This window comes from Narcine bancroftii, chromosome 10, assembly GCF_036971445.1.
Source record: "Narcine bancroftii isolate sNarBan1 chromosome 10, sNarBan1.hap1, whole genome shotgun sequence".
Classification (NCBI taxonomy): domain Eukaryota; kingdom Metazoa; phylum Chordata; class Chondrichthyes; order Torpediniformes; family Narcinidae; genus Narcine; species Narcine bancroftii.
This window is the reverse complement of record NC_091478.1, coordinates 65,247,522-65,267,363: the sequence shown is the minus strand read 5'-3', so window position 1 is coordinate 65,267,363 and position 19,842 is coordinate 65,247,522. Positions and strand designations below refer to the sequence as shown.

The following is a 19,842-nucleotide window of genomic DNA, read 5'->3' as shown; positions in this document are numbered from 1 at the left end:
TGGTAGCGATGAAACAAAGAATAACCGAACATGGGTTGCATTGGATTGGGAATACCGAGGAACCTTGAAACATCAAGGTTAGATTGGGAACTCCATCAAGCTCAGCCTTGGAAGGAAAGAAATCCTTCTCAAAATACTTCCAAAAGCATCTCAGAAAAGAAGTTGGTCAGTTGGTCAGATTCTGTATTTTCAGCCATGCCCAAAATTCAAATATTTCATCTTCTGCTCTCCAAGACAATAAAATTTGAAGTCAATTTAAAGTTGCTAGCAGACAGTCCGGAGCAAAGCTCTTCAAATTTATCCACATGATCATTGACTGTTTCCAAGCCTCGCTCCACAGACCCCAGAAAACATCAATATCTGATAATGACCAAAACTTTTTCAAGTGTAGATTTGACTTCACTCTGACTTTCTTTTATGGTTACTGTCATCTCCCTTGTACATTTGTTTAAAAGATCAGTAGCTCTCTTCCTCCTTTTTACCATTTTTTCCAGCTTTAGCACTCCTCGCAGTCATTTTAAAATAATTAGCAATGATAAGCAACAAGGGGGAAAGTATAAATCAATTTGGTTGAAATGTTAGAAATGAATGAATGGAAGAAATATTTAAAAAAAGGAGCACCTAACTACTGCTGCTAACCCATGCAGTAGCCAGCCAGAAGTCTCATAGTTAGTAGGACTACATGGGATACTGAACTTACAATAAATTAAACTGTTTATTTTTTTCACTTTATAAACTTTTATGTAAACACTTTATTAGCCTTTATCTCACACAATTTAACAAAGAGGATTAGAATCATCCAGCTGATTCTCAACTTCTTCAAAGTGTTCCACAGGAATAGTTTCAGATCGAATAACCTCCATTGATGAATTGTCACTCTGTAATGCCTGAGGACCTGGCTAAGGCTCTTCTTAGGGAGGTGTTGGCTTCTTCAGGAATATGTCCAGTGCTGTTTGCCTTGTTTGCTTTTTCTTTTCTTCATGTCTTTGTCTGTAGCAAACACTGCATGAGCATTCTTCTCTATCAGTGAAAAGCATTCAGTGTTTGGTCCATCTCTTCACCACCCTTCAGCAAGCTGTCAAGGTCTGCAAAGAATTTGGATAACCCCTGAACAGCAAACTTCTTCTGCACCTGTTCTTCTTCTCCTTCTAGTTTCCTTTACCCTTGCCTCTTCTTCAGTTCTGGTTACGTCCGCTACATCCCGTTCTCTGATCGGATTTCTGACTGAACCCCATTATGACCTGATCAGACCACGGACAACTGATCAGACATTAGGCGGCGCACACCTGCATTTCGGATTGAACTTTTATTGTCGTGTCCCAGGATAAAGTGAGAACTTTGTTTAGCCTGTTATTGAAGCAAGTCAACCTATGTGTGACAGATAAATAGCTCAGTTAAAACAGTACAAGGGCAGCATCAATTTAATGTCTACAAGGGAAGATGCAATAGAGAATCTTTAAATAAATATCACTGAGGAGAGGCAGCATGGATTTCTGAAAAGTAATCATATTTGACTAATCTACTGGTGATCTTTGAGGCATGGATTAAGAATTGGTTATCATACGAATCAAAAAAATGAGAGCAAATTGGTACTTCACAGGGAACAACATGGATGACAATTTGGAGGCCAGCTATTCAGAATCTACAATGATTGGGCTGAGAGACAAATGCAGTATTTCCAAATCTGCCAATGGCACAGAATTTGTTGGGGCTAAGAAGGGAGAAGGATGCAAAGAGGTTTTAAAGGAGAAAGAAAAACTGAGTGAGTGGATTAGAAGATGGCAGATAGAATACAATGTAAATAGATACAATGTCATCCACTTTGGAGCGCAATACACCAGATCTGAGCAATTTTCCCCTAAATGTAACACCTTGGGAAATATTGATGTTTCAAGGTTCCTCGGTATTCTTGAGCACAAATGAAAGCCAAAGTGCATGTGCAGCTAGCAGCTAGAAAGGCAAAAGACAAATTGGCCTTCATTATGAAAGTATTTCAGTCGAAGGCTAGGGATAACCTTCTGCAATTATATAGGTAAGGGAGCAGGTTTTAAAAATATACACATACACAGGGCTCAAGAGGTTGATCAGAGAGGATATGTAGAAACCAGACAAAAGTTGAAGGGCTATTTCTTCACAGAGTGGTATAACTTTGAAATTCTCTGCCCTGGAGGGCTGTGAAAATTAGGTAAATAATTTCACTCAAAAGTGATCAATATATTTCTTGATTTAATGGGATTCAAGAGCATTGTACAGGAAAATGGATCAGAGATTGCCAAAAAGTGGAACCAGAGGAGTCATCTATGTGTGAAATCAGATTACCTTAGTGAGGTTACTTCTGAATACTGCTCATTCCAATTCTTGAGTGAGAAAGATGTGGAAGATAGCAAGGTCAGGAAGGTTACATAGTTAATATGGAACACGCCAGTATTAAGGAGGAAGAGGCATTAGATATAATGGGACACATCCTTGTTGATAAATTCCCATTGGATGGATGGGATAGGCTCTCTTCTCTTTGGCTTGGCTTCGCGGACGAAGATTTATAGAGGGGGTAAATGTCCACGTCAGCTGCAGGCTTGTTTGTGGCTGACAAGTCCGATGTGGGACAGGCAGACACGGTTGCAGCGGTTGCAGGGGAAAATTGGTGGGTTGGGGTTGGGTGTTGGGTTTTTCCTCCTTTGTCTTTTGTCAGTGAGGTGGGCTCTGCGGTCTTCTTCAAAGGAGGTTGCTGCCCGCCGAACTGTGAGGCGCAAAGATGCACGGTTTGAGGCGATATCAGCCCACTGGCGGTGGTCAATGTGGCAGGCATGATGGCTGGGGTTCTGATAGGGATTTTTGCATCTTCATTAGCCACGTGAGGTGCCAGGTTCCATTATTTAAGAAGGGCAGGAGGGATAAGCCGGATAAATATAGGCCAGTGAGCTTTGCATCAGTGATTGGGAAATTATTAGGCAACATTCAAAAGTATTTTGAATGTCAGCAAAGTTTTGTGAAATGGAAGCCCTACCTCACTAATATGATTTTTTTTTAAAGAGGTAATTAAAAAGGTTGATAAAAGCAAGGCAGTACATGATGTAGATTTGGACTTCAGTAAGGCTGGTCCAGAAACTGGAATCCAAGGCAAGCTAGATAAATGGATCCAAAGTGATTTGCTCATCAGAGATAAAGGATAATAGTGGAAGTATACCTTCTAATCATAAATCTGTGATCAGCAATGTATCACAGGGATCTGTGCTGGGACCTTTGCTGTTTGTGATATATATTCAACAATTGGATTGTTGGAGATGAACATAAGAGTTATGATTGGAAAGTTTGCACAGTACACAAAGTTAATGGTGTTGCTAGTGAGAAAAATTGTATGGGGCTTTAGCAGGATCTAGACCAGATGGAAAGTTAGGCAGATGGAACTTCATCTTGACAAGAATGAAGCGATACATTTTTGAAGGTCAAATGGGGTAGGACATATACAGTAAATAATTGGGTGCTAAGGAATCTTTGGTTTAACTCAGAACTTTAGAATATGAAAGTCAGGACAGTATGTTGCACTTGACAAAACACTAATTAGATTGCATTTGAGTGTATTGAATGGAGGTTGAGTCACTGCATGAATGGAGGTATGTGGTTGTGCTGGAGAGAGCAGAGAGGATTCACTAGGATAATGCCTGGATTGGAGAATTTTGGTTATGGAGAGAGATAGGATAGGCTGGGCTCGTTTTCCCTAGAGTGGAGGAGCCAGAGAGTTGATAAAGCTACATAAAATTATAAGAGGCACAAGTAGGACAACAAGTCAGAATCTTAAATAGGGGCATAATAAACAAAAGAGCAGAGGTTTAAAATGAGTGGAAAGAATTTTAAAGGAGATTTGAGGTTCAAGGATTTTTGAATTTTTCTGTGGTTGATATCTGGAACTTGCAGCCAGCGGCAGTACAAGTCAGATGCAATCACTATATTTAAAATACACTTGTACAGACATGAGATCAGTACAGATGGGCAAAAAGGTTGGCATCAATGTGGTGGGCTGAAATTCAAAGTTCAGATTTACTGTCAGAGTACATACATGACATTACACACAACCCTGAGATTCTTTTTCCAGGGAGCCAGGCAGAATTTCTACTTACTGGTAGCGCAAAAAAAGTTGTATTCAAAATGTGTACAAAAAAACAGAAATGTAAACAAAGAAAGAAATGCAACAAACTAACTGCAATTACCAAAAATACATTCAATAATAAATAATTTGCATGGTAAGAGTCCTTAAATAGAGTTTGGTGTTTAGTTCTTTTGGAGGAGGGGCAGCAACTGTTTCTCAACTTGATGGAGTAAGTCTTGTGGCACCTACACCTCTTTCCTGATGGCAGCACATGTAGATTTTCTCAATGGTGGGAGAATTTTGCCTGTAATGTGTCCACTGCTTTTTGCAGTGTTTTCTGCTCAGAGATATTGGTGCCCCCATACCAGGTCTTGATGCGGGTGGTCAACACACTTTCCATAACACATCTGTAGAAGTTTGCCACGGTTTTCAAAGTCATTCCAAATCTCCGCAAACTCCTGAGAAAGTAGTGGCACTGACGAGCCTCCTTCACAATGACATTTGTGTGTTGGGGGACCTTTGCTGGACCTGAGTTGATAACTCCCAGGAATTTAAATTTGTTCACCCTCTCCACGTCTGATTCCCCCAACGATCACTAGATTGGGCACCTCTGCTTTTCCCCTCCTAACGCTCTAGAGATGTCCAGAACAGAAAAGTCCATTTTGGTGCTGTACGACTCTATGATTCAAGGTTAAAAAAAATTAACCATAATCTTGATGAACAGCAGATTGGACTCAAAAGAACATGTGGTCTACACTTGATCCCATTTCTACTGCTTTACAGTACCAATTCAAGCTCTATGCTGACAGAATTCAATTTGTCTGGGAAAATGGGGTGTGAACTTGATGTGTACTAATCTGGATGAGCCAGTCCTTACTGACATTCTGTCCTTACTGATAAATTTACATTCTGCGCACTTGACTGTGATTCAGCAATACAACATGGATGACTATTTGCCTCTGCTATTCAGAATCTACATCAATGATCTGGCTTTGGTACAATCATGCCATCCAACGTAAGAGGATTAAACAGATGATGACTTGAAAATACAACTGAAATAATCCAGATCAATCAACACTTACACGTTTATATATAATTATGAAGTAAAATCTGGAGCAAAATGCTAATGTTTCTATACTTACATGGTTGCAGTCAGAAGAAATTTCGTCATCTACCTGTAAATAAAAAGGCAAACATCAGCAACAGGTGGTAATCTGTCAGTCAACTGGAAACCATTAAATATGCATATTTCACTCCCATTTCACAATATCAGTCTGTGTTGATGGGATCTTTTCCACATAATTGGAAAAGATGCCCTCCTAAATTTGGAAGCTATAATTAAAAATTGCAAGAAAGATCTTACATGCATACATGTGGAATTTTCCAAACCATCTGGCAGAACAAATTGTGGCTTCCCCATTAACTCTGAACCTTATTCCATTCTCTTCAGTTACACCAGAATAACCAAAGTATTCTGACTTTTTTTTTGAAATTGTTTAAAATTAAGTTACTGAAATACGATGAACTAGACCTCAATTACAAATGCATTTAAACTTGAAGCAAAGCTGAATATATTTTGATTTCAAATTAAGTTTTAACTCAATGCAAATTATTCGTTGAAATAGCATTCCAAAGGCCACCCAGTAACACCAACTCAGTCATGGCAGATTTTATTAAATGATATTCGTGGCTATCCTTCATAGTTGAGTATGATTCCAATGACATGAAAACCACAACAATTGGAGCTAATGAAATCGTTGTAGCCTTTGTCCGCCTTCACAGCTGTTGAGTTCAGAGTAACTTCATCCACCTGTTCCACTGTTGAGGACTTGGATTAAATGATATTAAAATGAGAGTGACTGAAAATTTTAGGGTTGGAAATGGGGATAACTAACAGTTTAACACAATCAACTGGAGGAACTCAGCAGGTGGAATAGTGGGAGAAAAAGATGAACCATTTGGCCAGAACCCTTCAGGTTCCAGCATCTGCAGACTTCTCCAGAATACCAGTTTGTTGGCTGCACCCAAATCGAATGTTTATAAACAGAAAGAGAGCTAAAGAAAGAAATCCATCACTTTAATAGATAACTTACAAGTTAATAAAACCCAAATAGCAGCAAACAACTTAAAAACCCTACATGATCTATTTATGTTAGTAGCAAATTTGTTATAGGAAACAAAGTCTTAGCTTCACTAAAAAAAAAGCAAAAAAATTTTATTTCACCAAAGCAGTGATAATAAATGACAAAACCATTCATGACCTGAACCAAAATAAACAAACAAGCCCTGTTCGTAATGCATAAACTGACTTTTCTGGATCTGTTGTCCTGAAAAATATTTGAATAATTTGTATTGAATTTCTTAATCAAATTTGTTGTTCTTACAATTATAGTCCAAATACGAATTCTTAGATACAATTCCTTACACCCCAATTCAATTAAATATGTATTGTTCCCTCCAATAAGCCTCTTGAAAATGAGAAAGCGACCAGTATTCCCATTTTTGTCTCAAGTCTCATTGCTTAATTTGCTCTGTTCCAGATAAGCCTCATCTCCAATTTATTCAATAATCTGTTGAGATACCTGTAGCGCTCAAAAAGGCTTTCACAATAAGATAGCCTTAGCTTGAAAGTGCCACAACTACATATTCAAAATTACCCACAAGAATGAAACATAATTACTTCTTCCCAAACATAATGCACATGGAGCCATTGAATTAATTTTTTTTTCTTTAATTTTTGCATTTCCTGGGAGCTGTGTCAAATGATCTCAATGAAGTGGTAGTGATCTGCCTGCCATGGTTTTTTAGGTATTTCCATACTGCTATTAGGGAGAGAATTCAAGGATTTGAATCCAGTAACAATATAGGAAAGGCAACACATTTCTCCGATATGAAAGGAACCTCCAACTGGTGGTGGTCCAATGCATTCAAAACCCTTGCAACCCACCCTTATTGGAGGTGAAGGCCTCAGGTTTGATGGCTGCTATCAGAGCAGATCAAGTAAATAGTTGGTACACTGCCAGATACTCCTGTGTTCAGTCAATGGCTATTCAAATAAATTAAATTCCCACACCAAATATCCAGGATACCAGTACCTTGATGAATGGCTCAAGCGCAAAACTTTAGTTATTGAGCTTTATCTCTGCTATACAGGTGCCTAATGATGATCAATGATCTGCGATCATTGGGACCGGACACCTGCCGTTGTTCGGAATCTTCTGGATTTTGGAATAATTTTGATTCTGTCCCTTCAAGCCCACCCAAGTACCACTGCCGCATACCCCCCCCCCCCACCCGAGTCATACTGCAGTCTCTTGGTTCCCGCCACCCCCCTGACTCGCGCTGCTGCTCTCTCCCACCTTGCCCGCCTGAGTCACGCTGCCGTTTTCCCCCCTCACCCACCCGAGTCACGCTGCTGTCTCGATTCTCCCCTTGCCAGAGTCGCATCGTCCTCTCTCTCTCCCCCCCCATCCCCCCCCCCACCGCTGTACCAGTGCCAGGAGAACAGCCCACTTCTTGGTTCCCCTGAGATGGCACCGAAGTTTCAACTGCATGGGGGATTATAGGCAGCGACGATGGCCACTGAGCTGCCACTGAGCCAACTGAAAGCGCCGCAACAATGGACAGGCGTCAGTATAGACAATTTGGAGGTTTTTAAATAAAGAGGTGGAATGCATCAGGATACATGGGAGTTGAGCTAGGGCTGCATCTGGTCATGTTTGGTCCCAAACTCCATCTTTGATGAGCAGATGTCATCTACCGAAAAAAGTGCCAGTTTTTGGAGGTTGCCGGTTTTCGGAATTCTGGATAAAAGGTTAGGCACCGGTATAAAGTACACTGTGTGACCTGCCAAGTTTCTCCAGAATTGTGCTTTTATTTTTACCCCAGTTGTCCTTTTTTTTTTTAAATATAATCTTCCTTTTTGAAAGCTTAATGGAAATTTGTGGCCATCTGCCCAATAACTGCCCTCTCAGAAGACACCAATCAATGCTAGATGTAATTTTAAATGAAAATGAGGTACATTTTTCCTAAATCCCCCCCCCCAACTTTTGGAGGAAATCAGTGAGTCAAGCAGTAACTGTAGAGGCAAAGAGATTGTCAACTTTCTGGGTTGAGGCCCTGTATCCAGCACAAGTAACTAGGGTTGGCAAGTCATAGATGGAACCAGGTGACGGGCAGATGGAACCACATGAAGGCAACAGGGGATGGAGACAGAGACAATCCCCATTTGTCCATCATCTTTAGACATTTGAATTTCCACCCAAAATTATTAATCTTTTTAAAACAAAAAAAAAAGTTGTCTGCAATTCACAGTAACATCTGCTTTAAAAATGTCTCAATGAGGCAGAGAATTTAACAATCGCAAAATAATATGAAAGAGTACTTGGCTGAAGAGTACAACAAAATCCATCAACTTTATTCAAAGCCTCAATGGCAAGTGCTTGCTGCTTACCAGTGCATACTATCTCCACAATGTATCCATTTCAATATTTGTGCTTGTACCAATCAAGATAATATGGACAGATATTGGGATTCTCGGAGAGTTCATTACAGTGGATAATGATCAAGATCACCATTTAAACCAATGCCAAATGGTCTTGGTATGTCATCCATATTTGTTGACTAAAGCTCAAGCCAACTCAACCAAGTTACTCAAGGACACAGGAGGAGTTTTACACTTGTCATTCTAATAATCACTCAAGCAGATAATGAAAAGATTCACAAATGTCTTTTGAGAATTTTCAAGATTGAAAATGTGGCACATGCTGCAGCAGTATTTCTTTCTTTGGCTTGGCTTTGCGGACGAAGATTTATGGAGGGGGTAAAATGTCCACGTCAGCTGCAGGCACACAGCAAAACATACCGATACAACCATTGTCCTTCATACTGCAGTAAGAAATTTATATTTGTAATTATTGAATCATTTTCATGACTTCAGGATATCCCAATGTATTTTGCATAAAGTACCTTTTAAATGTGTTCACAGTAGATTTGTCTGTGTCTTTGAAAATTTTCAACTGAGGGTTTTTTTTAATTATAAATCTACTGCTGGAAGGCAAGGTTAGTCTACAAAAGACAACTTTGGTGTCACAAATAAATATATCCTCTGAAAACCCCAAAGATCCTTGGAAGCTAGAACAAAAGCCTCTTGAAAGGTCCTGTTTATTGGGATTATAATTCCTCAGGACCATGAAACATGACTCACTCTTAAAATGAGTCAGTGTTTTAAATTCTGTTTGCCTCTTCTCTCCCTTCACCTTTCAATACAACATCCTTATCAGTGAAGTACTAGACATGTAATTTCATACTATGAATATACCATCCCCAATTTAACTGATTATTGATTGTAAGCAAATTGAAAGCTTAAGTGAAGCTGAAGTACATACTACTTCTGATGTGCATTAGCTTATTTTCCTAAACCTTAAATGTTTCTCTTATGACCATCACAACAGCCCAGCTTCCAAATGAGGTTAAAAGCTCAGCTCCCAATGATCACTCTCAATGAGCTGGGTTTTTCTTAAATTATAGCATCCAAACAGGCAGAATAATTCTGCCTCTGTAAAACTGAGCTAAAGAAAACATTATTTCAAAAATCATTCAAATTAATAGGGAATTGTTTTTATTGCTCATTTGTTTGTCAGTGAAGTCCTCTTTTTTTCCCTCACTCTAAGCAGCAATCTATTATTAAATTATTATTCTGGAAATTTGACTGTGTTGAATTGGTGTTTTTCAACAGGGTAATGAAGCCTCACGATACATGAATCCCCAATTAGTATTGTTAGCATTAATTTGGATATCAGCAACAACAACTCAACATCTGAGTTACCACACAGCACTGAGAGGGACTTGATGCATTCTAAACCAGCAGCAAGGGGAATTCACCACAGACAATGGTATTTTCAATAATTTTTTATTATTAATTACTAATAATAACACCTTAATCAACAATAAACTTTAAAAAATATTTATAAATTTTAAAACCACAAAAAATTCACATTTTAGAATATTACAAATCTTTTACAAATACATGTGCTATATACAAGAAAAAAAAGCCCTCTATTTAATCCCCTTCCCCCAACCCCCATTAAGACGAGAAAAAAAAATGTAGGACAAGAGATTTCAACAGAAGTTTCCTTACTATAAAAATGATATACAGAGACCTATTTTAGGAGAAAAGGAATGTCTGAGTTTCATTTAAATATTCATACCAACACTTTGCAAATATGGGCACTGTATTTTCAAAACTATATTTCTTAAATTATATGTAATTTTCTCAAGCAGTATGCAACTCCAAACTTCTGCATACTATCTCTCCAATCCCAAATTTGTATCAGATTTCCAAGTTTATAGCAATATATTTTCTAGCTATTGCTAAAGCAATTTGAACAAACTTCACTTGGCACATATTCAATTTTAATTTAGGTTTAATAGCTTTAATATCTCCTAGTAAAAATAACATAGGATCCTGTGGGAATTTAACACCCATTATTTGTTCTAACAAGCTATCTATTTCCAACCAAAATGGTTTGATCTTAGGACACTGCAAAGTAGAACACAGAAATGTATCAACTTCCTGTTTACATCTAAAACATAAATCCAAAAGGGTATGATTTAATTTATTTAACTTTTGTGGTGTCAAATATAACTGATGAATAAAAGTATATTTGTACTAACCTATACCTCACATATACTTTCTCTACATACTCCATCCAACTGCTATCTATTTTCTTATTAAAATCTACTCCCCATCTGAGTCTTGATTTATTTACCCCTATTTTCTGAGCTTACTTTTGTAATTACTGACATCAATTTCTCCATTACATAACAATGGCTCCAGCTCTGTCTCTGCTGGCAATTGCAGATCTTGACCAAAATTTTCATGCAAAAAATTCATAACCTAATAATAATAAAGTTTAATGTTCTCGGATACTTAAACTTCTCCTTCATTCGACTAAAAGTAATAAATTTCCCCACTTCAAAATAATCCTCAATCTTCTTAATACCATGACATTGCCAAATCTTTAAAAACTGATTTCACATAGAAAATGGAATAAATATATTTTGAAATAAGGGTGTTCTTCTTGGCATTGTCACGATCTGCTGCTGGTGCTCAGCTGGAAGGGCTAAAAGAGATCCATAGCAGACTGTGCCACCCAGGAGTCACGAGATTATTCCACTACATAAGGGCTAACAACCTTCCTTACTCTCTGGAAGTCAGGAAACTGACTAAAAGCTGTCCTGTTTGCACAGAATGCAAACCGCAATACTTCAAAGATCCAGAGGCAACTCTCATCAAGGCAACCCAACCTTTTGAGAGGATTAGCTTAGATTTTAAAGGACCGTTACCTTCCAACAACAAAAATGTATATTTCCTTACTGCAATTGATGAATATTCTACGTTTCCCTTTACGATAACCTGCCCTGACGTCATCGTCACTTGACAGAATTTTCAGCATTTTTGGTTTTCCCAATTACATTCATACTGATAGAGGCTCAGCGTTCATGAGCGCTGAACTGCAGCGAGCCCTGCTACGAAAAGGGATTGCCACAAGCCGTACCACGAGCTACAACCCGCAGGGCAATGGCCAGGTTGAAAGGACTAATGCTACAGTCTGAAAGACTGTTAATCTTGCTTTAAAAACACATGGTTCCCTGTTACCCGGTGGCAGGAGGTGCTGCCTGAGGCACTACATTCTATTCGGTCTTTATTGTGTACTGAAACAAATCAAACACTTCATGAACGTATCTTTGCCTTTCCTAGGAAATAAGGAAATGTGAAGGACTGGCCAGCCTGTTTATCTGAGCCTGGAACTGTGCTGCTGAAGAGCCTCGCTCTGGCGTGCAAAACAGACCATCCCCCCCTCCCCCCGAGTACAACCAGTTCAGCTACTGCATACTAACCCCAACTAAGCTCATATTAAATTCCCAGACGGGGGTACTGACACTGTACCCCTAAGAGATCTGGCTTTGCCTGGTTCGCCCCTTCCCCGCACCCCTACTCAGAGTGAGGCTGAGAGGTTGGACTCATCCCCCCAGCCTGTGACCCTAGTCAGCTTTCAGATGGCTATGCTGAGGCTCCACTGCCTCATGCTGTCGATTCTGGAGCGGGTCCAGAAGTCAGTCCTTCCCACACTACTGACCCAGGACCTGTACCAGTTCCCGTGGTTGCAAAGGAGCCACCTGCTTTGAGACGAAGCACCAGAATTCATAAACACCTAATAGGCTGACATATTCATAAAACATCTCATTATATTTCGATTGCTTGCTAGATACTGGCGCATTTTGGCTGTTATTCATCCAAGCTGGAATTTTGTCATACATTACATTAATGACTCGCAAATGTCTACATTATTTTTTCCAAAGAAACCCTTGCCCTTTCTATAAAAAATTCCTAACACAGCATTTAATTCCTTAAAAAACTTTTGATGAATTTTAATTGATTGAAAAAGATATTGTATTCTAGGAAATGCTTTTCTCTTAATACAATTTATTCTACCTATTAAAGTAATAGGTAACGTACTCCATTTTTCCCAATCATCTCTTATTTTCTTTAAGAATGGTAAATAATTTAACTTAACTTTTTTTTTTAAATTGTGGTTCAACACAAATACCTAAATATTTTATCCCAGCATCTGGCCATCTAAATTGAATTACTTTCTTACATTTTAAATAATCCCCATTTACTAAGGGCATAATTTCATTTTTGTCCCAATTAATGTTATAACCAAATACTTCTCTGTATTCTTCTAATCTAACCTTAAGATGATGAAAAGAATTTAAAGGATCTGTTAAGTAAATCAAAACATCATCTGCAAATAAATTTATTTTGTATTCTTCCTAGATCTCCTTAATACCAATAATCTTTGAATTTCATCTTATTAGTTCAGCTAAAACTTCAATTGCTAAAATAAAGCTGGCGACAATGGACAACCTTTATGGTTGATAGATGGAGGCAAGTAACAGCACAATCAAGGAATTTTGCCACTACACGGGCAGTCTAAAAAGGAATGTGCAGGAATGTTGAGTCAATTCTTGTACTGCAATTTATCCTGCAGGACCCATCCAACTTTTTGGAGGAAGCCTGTAGTGTAAATCATAACAGAAAAGTTCGTTGACGGTCATCCACTGCTCTGCACATCCAACCACTGGGACTGTTGCACTCACATACTTGCAGTCTAAAAAGGCACCCAGACGGGCAGTAATTATGTTTAATTTTTTTCGGCGATTTTCTTGACATTATAGTCTAAAAAATATACATGCCTACTAATCAACTAAAAAGGTGCTGAAACTTGACTATTAGTCACAACCTTGGCACTAAGGTTTCTATTTTAACCCAATCTATATTGATCCTAACCCACATTTCTTCAAAACTTTAAAGAGGAAATCCCATTCTGATCTATCAAGTGCTTTTTCTTTGCATTTAAAGCCACTGCAACACTCAAATCTCCCTTCTTTTGAACTAAGTGCATAAACCTAATCGACCTTGCAACATTGCAGATTTCTAATCTTTAACAAATCTACTTTAATCCATATGTATTAACTCCAGTAAGTACATTGGCAATCTATTTGCTAAGACTTTAATTACTATATTTAACTACTATCTTATAGTCAACATTTAATAATGAAATTGGTCTACATGATGCTGGTCTCAATGGAGCTCTATCCTTCTTTGGTAAAATAATAATAATTGCAGTTGAAAAGGAATCCAGCAGAAAATGTACCTTCAACACTTGATTTAATACTTCCATAAATAGAAGTATGAAAAGATCTTTAAATTTCTTAAAAATTCTAGAGGAAACCCATCTTACCCAAGGACTTACTACTTTGCAATAAACTCATTAATCCACCAACGTCCTTTGCCGTAAAAGGAGAATTTAAATCTCTTTCCTCCTGACTATTTAAACTAGGTGAATTTATTTGAGATAAGAACTTATTAATCTTATTTTCATCATGAACTGATTACGAGTGATAGAATTTGGAATAAAATTTCTTAAATTAATCATTTATTTCTTGTTGCTTATACGAAAAACCCCAAAACTTTTTTTTTTATAAATCGCATTGATTGTTCTGCATGCCAATCCTGCTTTCAATTGGCATGCAAGAACCTTATGTGTCCTTTCTCCTACTTCATAATATAACTGTTTTGTTCTCTGAATTAATTTTTCAGTTCTAAATATCTGAATATTATATTGAAGTTTTTTGTTAATTAATTGTCTTGTCTTTTCTTCAGAAGGTTTATTCTGTAAATCCTTTTCCAACTTCCTATGTCTTGTTCAACCTGGTTGCCTCTTTCATGCAATCTTCTTAATTTTAGCTGAATAACTTATTATTTGACTCATTAAATATGCTTTAAGTGCATCTAATATAATAAATTTGTTATCTACTGAATTAAAATTCACTTCTAGAAATAATTGAATTTGTTTTCTTCTAAACTCACAAATATCCACTCTTTTCAGCAACACCGTATTAAATCTCCACCTATACAGTGAACCTTCTTTCTCAGAAATTGAACATGCCAATAGGAATGCAGAATGATCAGATAATATTCTAGCTTTATATTCTACATAATGAATTCTACCCTGTAACTGCACCAAATTCAAAAAGAGATCTATTCTCGAATAAGAGTCATGTCAATGTGAATAAAACTCTTTAGGATTCAGCCGTTTCCAAATATCTATTAAATTGAAATCCTTCATCAAACTTAATGTAATCTTTGCCGCTTTAGTCTTGCTCTTGCTTTAGAATTAAAAGATGAAGCTTTCACGATCCACCCAATCCCTTTTTAATGTTAAATGTTCTTTCTCTGTCAAATGAGTCTCTTATAAAAATGCAATTATCTACTTTAATCTTTTTCATATGAGCTAGTATTTTTTTCCATTTTATTGTACTATTTAGCCCATTAATATTAAAGCTAAGAAAAATTAGTATATTATTCCTTTCTATTATCTCGAGTCCAAATCTCTTTCAGTTTTGTTCTCCCAGGCCTCCACCATCAAACCCAACCGACTCCTGTGAATGTCTCTGTCCCAAAAAGATACAGAAAATGAAAAAGAAAAAAATTAACAATAAATGACCCAAAACATTCGTCTAAGACATAATACAAATCCCCACAAAAAATGCTGAATGAAGAACAAACAGCACTACTCCCCTCCACCATATGGGCTGTAGCTCCTGCCACAATGCGGCACATAATGGATAAGGCAAGGTAGGAAAGAAAATTACAAATTTCATGGAAACAATCTAGCACCCACTGCTTCAAGGTAAGCATTTACTTGATCTTTATCAATTATAACTGTTTCACTCTGTTCCTCCAGATCCCTCTATCTCCTGTTGACAGGTTAAAACCTGCACCTGTGTAGCTCTCTTTGGTGTAAGCTGTATCTGCACCAGAATAATTTATAATTATCACTGAGGACATGGAAGTTCCACTCTCACTTACTGATCTTTCTTGAGTGAAAGATGTGATTCTGCAAACACCCTTCCTTCTTCTTCTTCCATTAAAAAAAACCTTAGATGATTATTGTCCAGAAACACCTTTAATGTGGCTGGATATCTAAAAGAAAACTTAAAGCCTTTCTTCCAAATAATCATCTTCACTGGACTGAATTCTTTACTTCTATCCACCACTGCCTCACTCAAATCCACATTAAGTATAATTTCATTGGTTCCATATTTTGTCTTGTTTTTTGGACTGCTAATATTTTTTTTCCCTTATCTTGATAACGGAGACATGGTTGAGTCGGCTGTGGCTTCCTCCTTAACGCCCTCTGAGCTCTCTCCAATTCAATTCCATTTGGACAATTTTCATCTCCCAGAACTCTAGGAAATCGATTTTTGAAAAAAAATTCCACAGGCTTTCCACTCCCTTCAAAATCTTCTTTAAGACCTACAATCGTAACATTATTTCATCTACTTTGATTTTCCAATTTGTCCATCATTTCCTTCCTCTGCTTCCCCCCAAATGATTTCTGATCTTTTATCCTTCGATTCTATCCATACAAATATCCACATCATTTTTGACAGTCTGAACATCCAATTCAACTCTCTCTGAACTTTTTCTTTAACTTTATTAACTTCTGTATCATATTTCATCATGTCACTTCTAATGTTCTGCAGATCTCTTAAAATCTGGAATTGACCAATCATTAATGAGAAAAGATTCTTTATAATTGAGCCTTGGCCTCTGACCTTCACTGAGCCCCTTTCAGCCCCCCTTCGTCTTCCTTGTCCTCTTTTTCTTCATCTGTTTCTTCTTGATCTCCCTGATCTTCTTGATCACTACCTGTCAAAAGAACAGGTGTTTTTAAACAGCATCTCCAGACCAGAGTGCAGTTCCTTAGTTCTGACAGCATCATTAGTAGTGGCGCTGCTGAGTCTCCATTCAGGAGCATATTCTTCCATTTCAAGAATGTGCAGGTATAACCCTACATGCATGTGCATTACATTCTGGTATTCTTCAAGGGAGATCTGTACAGCTCTAGCACCATCTTCTTCAGTTCTCCGGAGGGGTGGTTCTGTTACCAGCCTCAAGTAAGCCGTCATTGCACACGTTGCTTAGGAAAGCTTTGGAGCCTGAGACCTAGGCTCCAATGTCAAGGTGGGCCACATCTCCCTCATTTTCTTCAGATCTTTACTCTCACCATTTTCTGGCCTTTTGCTGTCTTCCATCCTCCACCAGCCATGCCCAACATGAAACAGATAGGTTCCAGGGGCTTTTAATAAACTTTAATTTTTTTTTAAATATATTTTTTAAAATTTGGGTTTTAAACTTTATTCCCTCGGGAGTCTGAAATCCGCCTTCTTCCCTCATGCCATTACACTCCCCCCCCCTTAACTCTAACTTAACCACACTATGCACACATTGTGTATGTGTGCACATGTTAAAACAAAAACTATTATAGTTTAAGTTTGAATCTGAAGAAATTATTTTCAAGTTCAGTCTCAGAAAGCTTTTGTGTTGAAACTCAGTCTTTACTGTTGTTCAAAACCAATTATGGAGGAAATATGACACATTAAACTTCTTTAAAACAAAATTTCTTGTAGAGTTGTTTTTAGAGCATGTTTCTTCATATGAACAATTTTCTCTCTCTTCCATGGAGTCTACAGAATTTGCATTCCACATGATGAATCTGTCCTCTTTTCAAAGAGACCGTGAAGTTGTTATTTTCTTCCATGATGATTTCACAAACCCAGGCAAGGGCTAAACAAAATAATCATCTAAAGATGGTCACGTTTCAAATGCAAGATTACTTTTGCTTTCTTCATCAAAAGTGACCATTTCCATGGACACTATGAGGCTCTCTTCTTTATCTTAAAGAGACAGTCAGAAGTGGTCTTCCTCCTTCAAAAGCCACTTGTTCTGAGTTCTCCTTTGACCAGGAGTAACATGTAAAAGTACCTTTTCTGGCTACTGTATCTTCAATCCTGTCTTACCCACAAGAGGGTCAAATTCTTCTGGTTTCAAAATGTGTTGTTCAGTAATATGTTTCTCCAAAATGCATCACCACATGACATCATTTGTCTTTGAAGTTCATAATGCCTTCTTCAAAAGTATGAATCATGAGCCAATGGTCTCTGACCTGTCTACTGGCCTGCTTGTCGGTGCAAAAGCTCTGAAGTTCCACTCTAACAACAAAGGTAAACAAGAAAATAATCTTCTATTTAAATAGATGATCTCCTTGAGTAAGCCCATTGTTCTAGATATTCCAAAGAACAAACACCTAGTTTTATTTGGGTGGCTTACCAGACTTTGCAACTCCAAATATGGCTTCTCTCTCAGTGTAATTGTGTGTGTGTCTGTGTATCCATGTATCCAAACCCACAAAAATAACTTTACTACAAATATATATTTTAACTGAAGATTAATATTAACAATTCCATCACAGACTGAATGCAAGTGCAATATCTTGTGATGGAAAAACTGATTATGTAGATAATTTGAGATCATAACAAATTGAAGCCACCACATTTGAACACAAGGTACTTCTTAAAGAAGAACACACCAGTTTTAATTTTTACAAGATAAAACAGGACCCAAGATTTCAAATTAATGGAGCCCAAACTAAAATGCTAAAGGTTCTTCTCCAGTATCTACAGATCCTTACTAAACAAGAAAACTATCATGGGCCTGACTCAGGAGTAGAATTCAGAGTGAGGCTCCTGCTCATGATGGAAATACAACCATGGAATCAGCAGGGGCACTGTTGAGCTCTTCTACAATGTTGCACATTAGATGGTGTTTGAATGGACCATAAATGTTCTGGAGAAATGCTTCAATTAACCAGGGTCTCATCAGTGACTTTGAAACCAACTTCTGTGCATAATGACATCAGGTCACGTACAGTCTAAAAACTGTTGGTGAATGAATAGTGTGACAACTGATGTTGTGTTTGCATTTGATATAGATATGTTTTAGGGAGATAAATTGGGGTAGGTTTTTTTAGTGTAGGTCACATACAAACTCTTTAAAACAGATCTTACTTAAAATACTACAGCTCTGTTCATGCTAGACATGCCGTTGCTAAGAGCCTTTGCAAAAGCTTTGGAAAGTGCCCAAGAGACTTCACTAATGGATTGTTGTTTACAAAACAGCAAAAGATGAAAGAACTTGTAGGAGCCACAGACTGTCTGGAAGGGAAAAACCCGTTTTAAGAGGGTCATGTGGTCTTGCAAGTATAGAAAGTAAAACAGGTTTTTTCTCGGGGGGGGGGGATTCAGTTCTCCACTTTTACAGTCAGCAGCAGCAGCTGGGACTGGAACAGGACAAGCTGGTAAACTTGTGGAAAACTCCATTTGGAAAACTGGTTGTGAGTGCTTAGTTCAGCCTGGTCAGAGCCCTTGTGAATACAAGAGAGGACTTGCTGCCCAAAGTTTCACTTGAAATGAGAAATAAAAAGGAACCCTGTAGTGACCTGAAATAAAGAGGTTATTATCTGGAGAACCCTGAGGGGGCAAGTTTCTTCAGCAAGACACTGAAGTGGCTGATTAAAAAGGAATCAGTTGTGGATGTCCTGGAACAACAAATCTCTCTCTGAAAACAGACAAGAACCTTCTTGAGCGGTAACCATTTACCTTTCAACCACCAAAGCCTGGTGAACTTTATAAATGTAAAATTCTGTGCACAGTATAAAAATTGCCTGCAACCAGTGAACTTGGAGGAATGAGAAGGGAGATTGGACTGTGAATCCAAGAACTTTTCTGAATTTTTTTTCCAACTTTATTTAAAAGATAACAAAAACATAACATACAGTATTGAAATAATCAAAGAGCATTTTTCATCAACACCCATCCCACCCCTACAGCCAACTCGCTTAAGGGGAGCAAGAAAAAAAATATATAGGATATATATATTTAAAAAATTGTAAATATTAATAATATTTCAAAGTATATCTAAATGCATATATTTCAAATACGGAGACCACTGACTAAAAAAAAAATAATTATCATGTGAATTATAAGTATTTTTTTCCATAACAATACATACATTATGCCAACATGCTATATTAATCTCAGTATCATCTTTCTAATTACTAGCAACACATTTACGCGCTACTGATAACACCAAACATATAAAAGCAATTTGAATTTTATCCAATCCCATTCCCCTTAACGGATACAAATTTCCCAACAAGAAAATCATTGGATCCAACAGTAATATAAAATTATATAATTTCTCCAAAACTACTTTAATTCCTTGCCAAAATGATTGAACTTTAACACAATTCCATACAGCATGTAGAAAAGTTCCAATACATGAA

General features: G+C 37.6%; 1 protein-coding gene across 2 annotated transcripts in view; it reads right to left on the bottom strand.

Annotated features, from left to right (window-relative positions):
* Positions 1-19,842, bottom strand: part of glg1a (golgi glycoprotein 1a) — a 185,450-nt gene that overhangs the window by 127,657 nt on the left and 37,951 nt on the right. For both annotated transcript variants that reach the window (XM_069901159.1, XM_069901160.1), the window contains exon 2: positions 5,227-5,259. In XM_069901159.1, coding sequence (XP_069757260.1) covers positions 5,227-5,259 — 33 coding nt within the window. The remainder of the gene's footprint in view (positions 1-5,226; positions 5,260-19,842) is intronic.